This window comes from Populus alba, chromosome 12 (genome assembly GCF_005239225.2).
Source record: "Populus alba chromosome 12, ASM523922v2, whole genome shotgun sequence".
Lineage (NCBI taxonomy): Eukaryota > Viridiplantae > Streptophyta > Magnoliopsida > Malpighiales > Salicaceae > Populus > Populus alba.
Window position 1 is genome coordinate 14284398 of NC_133295.1, and position 15849 is coordinate 14300246.

Here is a 15849-nt window from a genome sequence, read left to right on the forward strand (position 1 = left end):
TGATGATCGATAAAAATATAAATTAAATTAAAAAATTTAAACAATATTTTTTTAGATATTGAAACGATAACATATTAGATCAACTCGAGTTAATTTATTTAATTACTTCTCAGATCACGAGATCCTAATATCCCTATAAAAAGCAATATTTTTTTTTTATTAAACTCAATTATCAATCAACCTAATATTGAATAATAAAAATTTAAACAAAACTTTACTAAATAAATTAGTCAAGTCAACCCGGATTAACTTGTCAAACTTTGTTCATAATTTTGAGATAACTTTATAGAAAGTAAATCAAAATAAATTATGAAAATCAATTCTCTGTCAACTCAATGTTAATTTAAAAAAAAAACGACATAAGAAACCACCACAATTAATCGACCAAACTCTTGACCCGGGTCATAAAAGTAGGATAGTCTCATAAAATACAAATCAAAACAGATTATAAAGCCTACTTTCCAATAAACTTAATAATGAAAGATGAAAATAAAAAATAAATTGACAAAAATACCCCTAGTCAACTGGCCTAACCTATGACTTGAGTCATGAGACCATGATAACCTTAAATGAAGCAAATAAAAAAAAATTATAAATTTCAATTCCTAATCAACTAATGCTTAAGGATTAAATTAAAAAAAATAACAGACAAAAAAATTAACCAGAGTCAACCCGAATTAACATGTTAAACCTGGGTTAGAAGACTAAAATAACTCCTTAAAAAACAAATTGAAAATAAAAAATATAAAGTCTAAACCCAATTCGAAGGATGAATTTGAAAAAAAAAATTCAATTAAAAAAATGATAAAAAACTCAAGTCAACCTAGCTAACCTGCAAAACTTGTAACCTGGATCATGAGACCATAATTATAAAGCTTAATTCTTAATCAACTCAATATTAGATGATAAAGTTAAGGAAAATAATAATTTAAAAAGGAAAAAATTAATTTGAGTAAACTCGAAAAACTTACGACCTGAGGTCACAAGACCATGATACCTCATAGTAAGCAAATAAAAAAAAATATGGAGTTGATTTCATAATCAATTCAATACTGAAGGATGAAGTTGAGAAAAAAAATTCATAAAAAATGATAACAAAATAACCAATCACATGGCTAGCTTGTAAAATTTGCAACCCGAGTCATGATACCATGATAATTCCATAAAAAACAAATCAAAACATATCATGAAGTTGTATACCCAATAAATTCAATGTTGGAAAATAAAATTAAAAAAAAATCCTAAAAAATATCAAGGATCAAAATGAAAAAAGCCTTAATTTTTTACTTTTTATTGCTACATTGAAAAGCAAAGTCCTTTTAGTATATGTTAATATATTTCATATACACACATTTAATGTATCCGTTAACATTAAATTATAAGAATTATGTAGAAATATTTGAATGTGAACCCTTTTAAAATCATAATTGTTACACTTAAGTTAACTCGACAAGTTTATTTGAGAAATCTAAAACTTAGAACATGAGTTGAGTTGAGTTTTTAATTGAACCAAGCAAGTTATTGGCCTAATAAAACTTAGTTGATCTAGTTTTAATGACTTGGTTGATCCAACCAAATTCATTCCAAGTCGAAAAAGGTTCAATATCAATAATAATAAAAAACAAACGGTCATTAATAAACATGGTTTAACCCATATTTTTTTCTAGGTCAATTGAGAGCATGGGTATTGGGTGAACTTGGACAACAAGCAATTGGCAAAAGGCTGTACACTTAAAGGACTTATTTGAAACATAGAGCATATATGAAGGACTAATTTGTAGTTAACCCCAAGTTAAGGTTTTGAGTCCAAACAAGTTTCCACAGTAAACATGCGGAAAGCCATGTTTTCCACAGCTACAAACCCAAGTTATAATAAAGTGTTAATTTAAAAGTGTCATATAGCTGATTGTTTATGTTGAAATATATTAAAATAATATTTTTTTATTTTTTAAAAATATTTTTAAGATGAGTACATATAAATTATCCAAAATATATAAAAAAACTTAATTTTTAATAAAAAAAAATTAAAATTTTTTAAAATACAATTAGCCGGAGTTTCTACGGCTGAAGACTCTCTGACTCCGCTCATATTTTTTTTCTCCGACAGCACATTCCTACGTGTCATCGATGGGCCAGACACATCACTTTCGAGTGGTGGTTAGTCCAGAGCTTGACACGTGTGTTGCGGCTTCGTAATTTAAGGTTAGATGGACTGAAAAACATTTGAAAAAAGACAAATACCTTTTGTGGGCCATCCTATTTCTATCTATACGTGGAAGCCAATTATTGGTCCACTTGTAAGCAGTTTAGTTCGGGGATTCCATTTGTCAGATTCGTGTCGTCCTGTCTGTGCCCCGCAAAAGATTTCAGAAATATCGTGATATTTAGCCGATTTAGCAAAGAGAAAAGATGGAATTAAGAATTTACACCTACTTATTATTATCATCATCAAACTTGAAATTTAAAAAATTAAGAATATTTTTTTACTTGACGTAAAAAATTATTATAAAATTAAATTACATATTATTTTAATTAAAAGTTTAAAATACATTTAAGCCTTTAACTAGCTCATTAATTATATTTTATACCATCTACCTTCTTCAAGAATACTTGGCCCCGTTTGTTTGCAGGAAAGTGAATTCTTTTTGGAAAATGAATTCCGGGGAAAGTGAATTCCTGGAAAGTGAATTCGAGAAAGTATTTTCCGATGTTTGGTAGTGTTATGGAAAACACTTTCCAGTGTTTGGTTGTGTTATGAAAAATGAATTGGAATATAAAATATTTAATCACTTACAATAAAAAAAATAAAATCTAAAATGTATAATGATGAATTTTTTTTTATAATATTCTATATTCATACATAGCTTATTTTATAAAATATAACTATATATATATCATATTATATTATAAAGAAATAAGCTTGTGAAATATTTTTTACTATTCTATGAAACCATTTATAATTTCATTACGTACGAAATACATCCGACAAAAACTATAGTTTTAATGTTAAAAAAATAGCACACTTATATTTGGAACAGTGCACTAAAACTGCACTGTTCACTCTTTTTTAGTGAACAGTGTATGCAATACACTGTTCATGTTAATTGCACTGTTCAATGAACAGTGCAATTACCATGAACAGTTACAGAAAAACACGCAGCATTGGCTCAGGAAAGTGTTTTCCGAGAATTAAAAACGAAAAACACTTTCCTTATGTTAAACTTAACATTTTCCTTTGACTGGAATTAACTTTCCTTTGACTAATTTTCCGGATGGTTCCCAAACACTGGAAAATAAGGAAACTGAATTCCTGGAATTCAGTTTCCTTGAAACAAACAAGGGCCTGTTTGAAATAGTTTTTCAGTCAACATCGTTCACTGCTGATTCATATTTTATAAATAAATTATATATAAAGAAATAATTAAATACAAAGAAGGAAAGAATCAGAAGATGGAGCGTCTGGGTGGACACGTGGAAGAAGAAGAGCAAATAATGGTAAGTGAAGGGGCAATTTGGAGCTGGCCTCCCATTCGATAAATAGAGGAAACACAACACATCGCCCTTTCTTTCTTCTCCTCCACAGTCCCCACTTCTTCCAAAATAAATTAATAAAATTAGTAAAAATGAAATAAAATATAAACTCTCTCCTTTAAATCTCTCTCACAAACGCTATCTCCCTCTCTGTTTGTCAATGTCAAACGGAGATGACTGTTAACGGTAACGGATTTTAATGACGGAAGTTTACCGAAGGATGTTAAACGACGATGGAGATGATTCACCGGAGAAATGCAGGGAGCGCAGAAGAAGGAGAATCGAGATGAGGCGTCTCGCCTCTGGTGGTTCCTCTCAGCCGATTGATCCTCTGGCTTCAAAAGAGAAGAAACAGGCGGCGGCGGGGGAGAGCTCGAGTTCAACTTCCACGGAAGGAAAACGGGTTGTGGAGACGGTGTGTGAAATTCCGGTGGCGGAGCCGGTTTTTGGGAGCATGTCAGTGTCAGGAAGGTCACGTGAGATGGAGGACGCGATTTCTGTACGGATTAACCTTTTCCAGCCTGAGGTTAACCGCCGGAGACCGGTGCATTTGTTTGGGGTTTTTGACGGTCATGGCGGGGCTCACGTAATTGCAGAAAACTGTCCATCTCTGTTTTTGAAAGGGCATTATGGTCATTTAATAAATGTATTTGTATATTTTTTTCTCTATTTTGCGCAGGTGGCAGCATTATGCAGGGAAAGGATGCACGTGTTGATAGAGGAAGAACTGGCACGCGTGGACTCAACGCGCGTGAGTAGTGTGAGTGGGGGTGGTGAGGCTGAATGGGAGGAAATGTGGAGGGGAGTGATGAAGAGGAGCTATGAGAGGATGGATGAGGTGGCAATGGGCACGTGCGCATGTGGGAGTGAGTGGTTCAAATGCGGGTGCCACCCCATGCAGATGGCACTCGGTGGGTCTACAGCGGTCGTGGCTGTTTTATCCCCAGAGCATATAATCGTCGCTAATTGTGGCGACTCACGCGCCGTCCTATCGCGAGGCGGGAGGGCCATTCCCCTTAGTGTTGATCATAAGGTTAGTTTTGCAATCGGAAAACGCAGATGGTACTATCAATACACGTGTCAGGTATCGCAGTCCGTCCATTGCTAGTCATGATTTTAATCATGGTGACTCTAGATTTTTACGTTTTTTGCATGGGATTACCTGTATATGATGATGTGTACCACATGGATTTGTCCCCTTGCCAAATAGAACATGTTTTAGAGAACAGGTGGCACTTTGTTTGACAGGGTGGGGGACTCTGGACATCCTTTAAACCAGGAATCTCTGTCTTTTTTTTTTTTTCTTGTGGAAAGCTGTGCTCTTGTACTACCATGTTTGTGGTCTTGACATTTGGCATGCATAAATCATCTGGCTATGATGTCCATTCTTCATTGAAGAATCCTTTTGACTAAGGTTTCAGAACAGTTCTGATGATTTGAGAAATGGTTGGTGGTTTGTAATGTTTGGACCGACACCAGCACATGCATTTGTTCATGAATAAACAGAGTCCAAATGGTTACTTTCCATCTGTCACGCAATGGAAGTTTTCAATAGTTCAGCGAGGCAACCTCGTATTTTCATCACAGTATGAGTTTTTTTTTCCCTGATGCAGGATTCAGGATTTGTTTATCGGAGGATTGGAAATGAAAATAAAGATTCCAATCTAACATATGGGATTTACATCTTAATTTTATCTGGAGTAGGATTTACTTGTAATAGTCCAAATTTATTCCACTTTATATAGGATATCCTAATTTTTTGTTAACTATAATCTTATTATCTGCAAATTAAATCATACTAAACAAGAAAATGAGAAGTGATTTCATTTCATCGATAAGTCCACTGCCAAATTTGTTTGCACTTTTTATCAAATTTTCCAAAAGATTTCTTGTTTCTTCCTAAGATTTTAAAGGATTGAAAATTTGAGGAGCTATCTCTCTTTTTTTGGGTATGATTTGACTTGCTCACCCTTTTATCTTTTTGTTACTTGATTAATTAATAAAAAAATTTCCCAACATTTGTTGCAGCCTGATAGGTCGGATGAACTTGCAAGAATTGAAGCTGCTGGAGGCCGAGTGATCTTCCTGAATGGAGCTCGAGTTGAAGGCATTCTTGCTATGTCTCGAGCAATAGGTATTCTATTATAGGTTTAACTGAATCATCGTCCTTTTTTCTGGAGTTATAACTCATCAAACTCATGCGATGTATACACCTAAAGTTAAGTTGTTTATATTTTTTCCACTCGCACATATAAAGAACTCGCTATTGGGATTAGATGCTTTAATTTTATCACATGACAAGGAACACAGAAAAAGCATCTGTCATGTTAGTAGATTATTTTTCATTTTTACACAAACTACTCTTGGTCTTTTTGCTTACAGATTTGGATGTGCATCCATGTTGAATGTCTCACTTTATGGTTTTGAACAGCCTTGTATTGATAATTTTCAATTTCACAAATGAAAATCACCACCGAACAAAGTTCGAGTTCATTTTGAAAATTCAGTTCATTTCTTTGAGCAAATGAGTGCCCTTTATTTGCTCTAATGTTATCTAGTTTTCCATTTATAAGTTTGCTCAAGGATAAGTAAGCAATGCTCTGCTTTAACCTTTGGAGAGTCATTGATACCCTGAAGAGTAGAAAGGCGAGAAACATTAGTGTAGGAGGTTTTGGGATCTATAGATTTTCTAAACTTGTTGATAGTTTTTTTAAATTTATTCACCTGATATAGATGTATGCTTACATTAATAATTCACCAGCCTATGAATTTTTGATGAATTGATTTGGTGAAATGGGTAGTCTATACTTGTTATATCCTTGTTTATGGGCTCTAGGTTTCCTTTTCCTTTGTTTATAGTTCTATATTTGCTGGAAACCATAATACTCCTCTAATACCATCTGTTGCCTCTTATTGTATCGAAAACAGTTTTGAAAAAACAAGCAAAAGTTTGTGAAGTAATTGTCTTTTTTTTTTTGTCCAAATAGGTTCATTAATATAATTAGTAAAGGAAGCACATATAATCTAATGGTATAAATATAATCATATCCAAATGGAAAAAAAAAAATAACCATAATCCATCCTTTATTGTCTGATTTGGATTTTGAATAAAAAAATCTAAACCATCAGATTTTGGAAATTCATTCAAATATTCATCATCCATTCTCTCTCTCTCTGTCAAAAAAAAAAAAACTTCATTGAATAGATAGCTTTTTTTTTTTTTTAGAATCAATAATTTTAATAAATATAGCTAACTATATTAGAAAAAAACATTATTAACAGATAAACATACTCTAAATAATCAAATATGATAAAACAATATATATATTCTTAAAACATATCCATTCATAATATAACCAAAAAAAATTGTTCCCACGCAATACTAAGAAAAAAATAGTGTTTGTGAGGAACTTATATTTATTGGCAAAACTGTAATTGCAAAACACTTATGTAAGTATTTACAATTATAATTTGGCCATTACATATAGAATATAAATATAATATGTGTGTGTTTTGGATTGGATTAGTTCAAATAGCACAAAATCATAACTTGACCACAACCGTGAATTTTTTTTTTTTTTTTCAGATTTTATCCAAATACTAACCAAACACTTTTTTTTGTCAAGAAAACCTATCCATTTGGATTGGATGGAATACCTCATCGGAATCTGATACCATTGCCATCCCTAGAAGCACAGGGGACTTTCTTTCTTTCAGTAGTTGTTGAACATCTAGAATAAATTAATATTCATGAAATGGTAGTGCACTTGTTGCATATTGGAGGCTTGACTTCCAGTAGCAATGGACAGATGTTGGTGTGTAACAGCATTAAAAAGAAAAAAAAAATCCATCAATGTGCCATGGTTATCGAATTTAGCATATGCCATTCAAATACGGATTGCTTGCCAACCTGAGGTTCAACATAAGCATGTAATAATGTTGGGAAGTCTAGAAAGGGCAATTGGATGGGCTATAATTTTGTGATTCCCTTCCCCCGTCAGAAATGGATATTAAGGGGCCACTATAAATGCTAGGCCATTCTTCTTTCTTTTTAATTCATTCTTTTTTCAAAAGAAAGGAAAATGAGACGGAAAAATGGCTAGGAATAAGTCTGCATTACTATAGTTATGTAGTTAAGCTAGTGCACGCTTTACCTGCAATCAAGTGTCAAGGGTGCTTCACCTAAGCACATGAGCAAACTTAAGGTTGCTGATGGATTTACCAGAATCATCGGTTCATATCGGGAAAAAAACTCTGTTATCTATCGTGTTGGGCTGCACAACTGACATGTCATGCATGCCAGTAATGCACAATGCTATGGCTCCACTCTCCTTTGAGAACCTTTTTTAGAGGAGGGGAAGTAAGAAGGAACAAAGAGGGAAACTTTAATATTTTTCTTTTTATGGTTCGTGGTAGCAGTATTGAAGGAGGATCCAAATGCATAAACCTTCTATAGAAAGGTTGACCATTATGATTATTTTGGCATTTCCCCCCTTGAGTTGTTCTACATGTCTTTCCATGTTATTCATGTTTTGGTCTGTGATCTATTAAAGTTGGCATATCTTTAGGTATCATATGCAGTTTGCTGTGTTCAAGGAAGTCCATAAAGAGTAATTAGGGATCTGCAGAAGTTTGGGAAGTATGATGATTTGAAGTCACACTAGATATGGCATGCACCCTATGAGAAATTTAATGTTCCTTTTTTTTTTTTGTTGGGGTGGTGGTTTTCGTAGCATGCTGGTCTTAAGATTTTAGGTGGTAGTCTGTACCATGCTGATCATGATATTTTATTTCCTCGAGCCCTTGGAAAGGATGGATAATGGAAGGTATAAGTTCCGCATTCTACACTTCCATCCTTTACTCATGCTCTCGTATAGGTTGGATAGTGGAAGCAATGAGGTTTGCATTCTAAACTTCCAAGAGGTTCTCCAATTTGTTGGGCTGAAATGAGAAAAGAATTGATTGGCAAGCTATGACCTTGTGACATATTGCTAAAATAGAATGCTTTGGTGTCTCAACTCAAGAAATGATAGCCAAGAGTTAGGAAACTGCTATTTTAAAGATTGGATGAAAACTATAAATCCAAATTTGTGCAATAATAGTCTTACTCCGATGATGAGTGTAAAGCTTGGTTTGATTTTCTTTAATAGGCAAATTTAGTTCCTTGTCCATAATAGGCACGAAGAGAGATATTGGACAGCCTAACTATATAGGTTCATGAATGTGAAGAAAAGTAGCAAGCTAAAGTCATCAGTTAAGAGTGGCGATTATATGGGGAGTCTAGGAAAATCCACATTAACGCTCGCTTTTGCTGTAAGTTTAAGTTCGTCGTGAAGTAGCTTTCTGTTTGGATATTACAAAAGCAATGGAAAGACGATGGCATCTTGATTTTAAACAGATGCAAGAGTTGATTAAATAAGTGTAAAGATATTGTCTGATTTATTTGTCGTGACAGAGCTTTTTTGCTTGGATATTGCGAAAGCATTGGAAAGATGATGGATGTAAGAGTTGATTAAATGACTAAAGATATTGTCTGACATATATTTGGTAAAAGTAGTTTTCGGGATGTCATTTAGGTAAGGTGAATACCCAACTAAAAAAATGGAAAATGTAATAGAGAAATCATATGGTTTATATGAGTAATAGGATAAGAATGATTACCACAGCATGTGGGTTGACTCCATTCAATGAGATTTAAGGTGATTGCATGTATATATGGAGGTTTTTGAATTTTTGTATCAATGCCTCATTGCTGGAGGGATTCTGAAATTTGTGGTATGATTTTTAAATTACACTTGCTAGAATAACATACTAAAGATGCAAATATAAGTTCGTTGTACTCTGCATTTTTACACGCTGTTGAGAGAGATTCTCGGCTGTTGTATCTATGCTATATATAATGAAAGCCATGATTACATATAAGGCATTAAATCCTAAATTGAAAGCCGCAAGTGACAGAATGTACTGCAGGTATTTCAATTTCTATGTGCTTCAATTTGTAAATGTCAACATTAGCAAAGTAGCTAAAAATCTAGATAATATTTGTCCTGGTCACTTTCCATCTGAATTCTTGTGTACTGCATTTGATCTTTTTATTTTCTTTGCCATAATTTCTGTAGTTCTTTTCGTTTTCCTGGTTGACGTTAGATTATGTCGCTATGCATGACGCAACTGCATACTTTATTATTATTCAATATGAAGTTTGATTCTGCTGCTGCGGTTGATCTATTGATTATGAATCTTGTCACTTAATGACAGGCTATAAATGTTGTTCTCACAGTGAGAATCTGTTGCTACTGTGATAAACACCAAAGTTTCAATGATTATCCATCTTGGGTACTCCAACCTAATTATGAGACACCCAACATGAAAATGGGTTGCTTGTTGGTTTTCATTAGGAATTTGGCTGTTTCTGTATCAATCATCATAAACATTAGAAGATTGTTGTGCATTACATAACCATTACAATAAAGATGGGTTTTTTTTTTTTCTCCACCCTTCTAATGGTTTCGGAATTTTCCATAATGCATCTCAGGCAAGACAACGTGGCTTTGCTAGTAACCGGTGCCTGCATGGCTTCCAGGTGGTAGGATTAGGTATTAAATTCTAGACATAAACCAAAACATGCTTTTGGTTGTGAAGGCATGCGCACGCACAATTGCTCGTCTGACTTCATTAGTGAAATAATTATTAGGTTTCTGTTTTGGAAAACTATAGGTGGAAATCAAATCTTATCGTCAGTTTGGCAAAGCAGTTGAATTGATTACATTCTATTCTTAACATTCAGCCATGGACTTGTTTATTTTTTCTCCATTTTCAATTGAAAAAAATCTTCTTTAGCCTGTCAGGAAAGAAAAGAAAAATGTTCTTCCAATCCTTTGGTGGAAATTTGTTTCAAGGTGATGCATTTCTTGTTTTTCTGTAGCAGCATGTTAAACTATGATGTTTAAATATTTGAGAAGCATTTATGTGATATCGCATGAACGTTTTCCGTAACGCTTGTTTAACAGTATTATAATTTTTATCTAGTCTCTGTAGAAATGCGTGATTGCTTCAGTAGTGTGCTAAATTTTGATGTTCAATTATCCATCATTTATTTGTAGGTTAATTGCCTGACTATGGTTTCTCTCAACCCTTATCAGTTAGTTCATAACTTTTGTTTTGGTTGTGATGGTATTATGTTCATATCTAGCACCGGATGATCAATTATTCATCTCTGTATACAAGGGTTCTTAAAATGCTTGCTCAATTCTTTTTATTCTGTTATTTTTTTTGAGCAGGGGACAAATATTTAAAGCCAGTTGTAATAGCAGAGCCTGAGATTACTTTTACAAAAAGAGAACCAGAAGATGAGTGCTTAATTCTTGCTAGTGATGGCTTATGGGATGTCTTGTCAAGTGACTTGGCTTGTCAGGTAGCTCGCGAATGCTTCCGAGAAAAAAATCCTCCTGCCAAGGCTGGGCCTCAGATTGAAGAAGAAGGTGCTGGAGCATTGTACCCATCTCGAAGCATGTTGGCTGCTGCACTTCTTACTCGCCTTGCCCTGGGACGGAGAAGCGCTGATAACATCAGTGTCATTGTTGTTGATCTCAAGAGGAGCTAAGGTAAGATAGGGGAATCATCTCCTATGAATCAACATGCACAGACAAGGTTCTATTGGAGAATAACATCTTTATATAAATACAGAGAGCATCAAATGGATTATGGTTTTAGTTACTTCATGGAAGGAGATTTACTTTTGCCTAAACTATATTTGATGCTTTGTTCTTCCACAGAATGCGCCTATGCAGGGTGCCCATCTGCACAAATGACTGGATAACATTGGTCAATGTCTGTGAGTAAGGTATTTTTGATTTCTTAATGATCTGCCATGCAAACAAACATGAGTTTTCGTCATGTTGAATTAAAGTATAGGGAATCATAATAGTTTTGAGGTAGCAGAGTTGTCCATATCTGGTCCAGTCTCCTTTTCCACGCCTGAAAATTTACCAAGTGAGACCCCAGGCTAAGTCTTACAAACCATGTTACAGACTTGGAAGCTCTCCTTTTCCATGCCTGAAAATTTATGTTCGCAAATTCAAAAATCCTGACAGACATTATTAATCAATAGAGGACAGGAGGATCGAAATTCAAAAATCTCATCACTGTCATCTTCCATTCCTGGTAGGAGCTGAGGTACAGGATAGCTTATAGGTAATAGGATCCGTTTCAAGAGCCAATAAGTAGTCATTGCAGTTTCCCTAAAACGAGGTAGGCAGCCATTGTAACTCAGAGATGTGTTCCATATTAGAAATCCTAGAAATCGCAGCAAAAAGAGAAACAAAAACAAAAAAACAGGAAAGTAGAAACCTTCTGGCAGTACAGAATCTTCCAGCCAAAGTTTGTATAGTTTTTTTGGATAGCAGAAGGCCACTGGTTAGGCAACGGAGTCCACTGTCCACCAACTTATTTTAAAAAACATAAAAACTCATCAGTGTCGTAAAATTCTGGAAATCCTCTCGAACCACAAGAAATAGTATTTTAAAGAGCTCAAACAAAACAAATTTGAAAACTGATAGGTGTCTCTATAAAATAGAATTTATACCATTTCTTTTCTTTTTGGAGTGGGGACTCTTTCTCTTCTATTTTTTCCTTGTTGACAGAAGATGTATGGTGGACACAGATTTTCCCTTTAAAGAAAGTAATTAAATTGCTGGCATTGAGATCATGGAGGTGGGACAGAGGATATTTATTGTTTGTCTGGGAGCGAGAGTTTTTGGTTAAAAAGACGTGTTTAGTTTTAAAGAATACCGATAAAGATAGAAAATAAATGTGTTTTCAATATAGTTTTAGAGTTAATTTTCATTCTTTCAAAATATGAAAACAAAAGGGACATTTATTCTTTATTTCAATTATATCAATCTATGTTCGGAGATAATACTAAACTCAACCTCAATTATGCCGATACTTTTTCTTGTATGAATAAAAACAACTTTTGGAATTCTAAAGGGTATATTTTAATTGATTAGGTTATGAATTTGTTTTTCATAAGTCATCAGTAAATTTTACAAACTTCAATACTATTAAAGATTTATATGGTCATTAATTTCAAGGTTTATGAGATTAGTCGAGATGCACGCAAGTTAGGTCGAACATTCACATTAATTTAAAAAAAATTATGTTTGTTTTTTGGTCCAACCATGTTTTTTCAAAATTTTGAATTTTTTTTTAAATTCATTTTTTTAAGTTTCTATCGCTTTGATATTTTAATATTAAAAATAAATTTTAAAAATAAAAAAATATTTTTAAAAAACAATTTTATCGTAACATCAAACACAATCAAAATGTTTGAGGTTGAAGGATTTGATCACAACATAATGAGCTTGTTGTATCAACATATTTCTAATTCATTGTTATTTGGTATTCTGTAGAATAAGAGGGTAAGATAAGAACTTTTTCAAGTCTTCCCCCTCTACTGGTTTTTACACAATATAATGTGCCAGCTGGCTTAGAATGAAAAATCATATCTTATTATTATTATTTTTTAATGATATAGCTTTTTATATCTACAAGTCTATTTGAGGTTGGATTAGTATTATTTTTTTTTAATTTTTCAATAAAGAATATTTTTCAGAGAATTTTACTTATCCTATACGTACCTATATATATATATTTGATAATGACTTCAAAATTAAAATAAAGAAATCAAATCTTATCTTTTTAACAACCATGTCGTCAATTGTTTTAGTTTTTTTTTCCATTAATTTTTAATTATGCATGCTGTTCATGGCTATAATAAAAGGAATTAAAAAAAAAAGGAAGAAGATTATATTCATTATAATATTTTAGTGTGAAATGAATGTTGTGATTAATTATCATTATCCTTTTGAGAGTCGGCCAAAATTGCGATGTGGTTTATCACGTGAGCAAAGTACTTTGCATTTTGCAAGGAGTAATAATCCCAATGGTCTCCACGTGATTTACACTTCAATCGAATTGATAAGTCAACCCTTTTTTCTTCTTCTTTTTTTTTTCATTTTCGTTCTTTTGGGTAAAGTACAAAACGGCCACTGTAGTCTTACTAATATTCCAGTCCTATACTTATACTTTAAAAATATTCAATATTCTCCTATTGTTTCCGAAAACGTTTAACTATTAAAGGGATCATGCTTTCACCCTTTTCCTTAACATTTTTTTGTTATTTTTTCTTAAATTCTCATATATACGACGACCAATCAATATCTTAAGAAATACTTCTAAAAATATATAGAAACAAAAGCAGAACAAAAAAAATCCAAAAAGTGAGATCATTATTAGGATTTGTTAGCTTGTTAATAGATGGGGTAATACTGAAACTTTTTGAAAGTATAGGGTGACATTAAGAAATCTAAAACTATAGGAGCAAAGTGAAAGTTTTCCAAATTTGTAAGGATAAAAGTATAGCTATAAAAAGGATAAAAATGTGTTTTTGTTTTTGCTTGAGAGATAAAGATAATGATATAAAAATAAAAGTGTTTTTCTCATAATTTTGAAACTTTATCTGGTTTGGTAGGTCGACCCGGAACTCAGTCGATTCAGGATTGGAATTAGGTCGAGTTGAAGAAAAAATAGAAAAAGTCATGACTCGAAAAAACCCGGTTGCAACTCGTTGATTTTTTTTTATTAAATAACGTTGTTTTTATTTTTTTAAATAAGGATTGACCCAGGCAACCCGGTCAAAACCCAGAACCTAGATCTTAAAGCAGACCGGTTTTAAAACTATGATTTTTGTTTATATTTTTTATTTTAAAACAATAACAAAAAAAAAGTCCCGTTAAAGAATAGAATTTTCTTGAAATATTCTAAAAACAAATACAAGCTACCATTTATTTAAAAATCACTTCCTTTTATTTGAGTTAAAATGTATTCTCCATCTCCTTCTCTCTAATTCCCAAATGGATGGCTGCCCTCCTTTTTTTGGCTGGTATCATTGCAATTGACCAATTCCAGGTTTTTTGACCATAAAGAAAGAATAAATTGAATGTTGAAAAATCAAAACAAATTAGTCAAATCAATCCGTTTACGTTTTCTCATCTTCAAATTTGCTGGCTATTTTTTTTTTATATACAATCCTCACCCGAATTGATTTCCTCTCCATGAACCCTAATTTTCCACTCATTGTGGGTCAGCTACTGTCTAGTTAAAAAAAAAAAAAAACAAATTGTAGAGAACAACAATATTTTCTTCCTTTGAAAAACAATCTAGATTTAGATTGTTGCAACAAAAAGCTGCTAACAATGAAAGATTTCAAAACGTGCAAGGCTGGGCACCTTCCAACAAGGCTGTAGCCTGCTTTGATTTCTTGACTAATAAATAGTAACTAAAATATTAAAAAATAATTATTATAATTTTAAAACTCTAACGGAAGAATCAATCCAAAAGAAGCAATATTATTTTAACAGAAAAATTAAAAATCAATAGTTTAATAGTCGAATAGGCCAAATTAACAGGGCGGAGCTGGTAGTTTTTATAAGAAAGACCAAAATTAATATAAAAAATAATTAAAAAGTTTATTTATTTAAAATAAAAAATATTATACTATTTCACATTTAAATACTAAATAATAATAAAATTTAAAAACTTAAGAGTCCGATCACATGACAATCCTAACAGGAGAAACAAAAAGGGAATGGCTCTAGGAATTCTACTTTCGTGTGGGGCTAAACCGTGTGGAAGAAAGAAGCACAGGTGTTTGAAAATGGAACAGGCAAACAAATAAAAAACAACAAAAATCACCTACTCCACTCTCATTATTGCCTTTTTGTTTCTCGAATTGATGACCTAAACATGGCTTTTTGCACCTAAATTACCTTTAATTGTTTAGTTTTTTCACCCCCCCCTTAGTTTTGTTCTGCAAAATAGCCCCTATATCTTATTATTCTCCTCCTCTTTCAGTTTTTCAAAACAGGGGTAAGTAAAAAAAATTGAAAAACCGATTAAACTAAAAAACTAAAAAAAAATAAATAAACAAAACGTGAAAAAAACCAATTAAAATTTTAAAAAAACTGACCAGTTTGGTTTTATAACTCATAAATTAAAAAAAACCGAATCGAACCCAAACTAGAAAAACCTGGAAAACAACTGAGTCAAACCAGAAAAAACTGAGAAAACCAAGTCAAACCGGTTTTTGTCCTAAAAAACCGAACCAAACCAAAACCAGTCGGTTTTTTTTTTTATATATAAATTTTTGATATAATTATACATATTTTTTTTATAAAAACCAAACCGAATCAAAATTAATTACATCTACTTACAAATATAGTAACTTAGTTATGTATATGATTTGAAGCTCCATACACC

General features: G+C 32.6%; 1 protein-coding gene across 3 annotated transcripts; it reads left to right on the top strand.

Moving 5' to 3' along the window:
• The first annotated feature begins 3539 nt into the window (after positions 1-3539).
• On the top strand, positions 3540-11468 carry LOC118060677 (probable protein phosphatase 2C 75). 3 transcript variants are annotated; one of them, XM_073403704.1, is made up of 5 exons: positions 3540-4117; positions 4211-4615; positions 5560-5665; positions 10812-11135; positions 11307-11468. In XM_073403704.1, exons 1-4 carry the CDS (start codon positions 3731-3733, stop codon positions 11132-11134), a joined length of 1221 nt encoding a protein of 406 aa, XP_073259805.1. In that variant the 5' UTR covers positions 3540-3730; the 3' UTR covers position 11135; positions 11307-11468. The 3 variants fall into 3 exon arrangements, with proteins under 3 accessions (XP_073259805.1, XP_034929826.1, XP_034929828.1); XM_035073935.2 differs by lacking the exon at positions 11307-11468 and having other exon boundaries at positions 3541-4117; positions 10812-11278; XM_035073937.2 differs by lacking the exon at positions 11307-11468 and having other exon boundaries at positions 3544-4117; positions 4211-4564; positions 10812-11278.
• The last annotated feature ends 4381 nt before the right edge of the window (positions 11469-15849 follow it).

Coding starts and splice junctions, on each gene's coding strand:
- LOC118060677 (XM_073403704.1), top strand. CDS start 3,731: ATGACGGAAGTTTACCGAAGGATGTTAAACGACGATGGAGATGATTCA. Junction 4,616..5,559: donor ACTATCAATACACGTGTCAG/GTATCGCAGTCC, acceptor CATTTGTTGCAG/CCTGATAGGTCGGATGAACT. Junction 5,666..10,811: donor TGCTATGTCTCGAGCAATAG/GTATTCTATTAT, acceptor TTTTTTGAGCAG/GGGACAAATATTTAAAGCCA.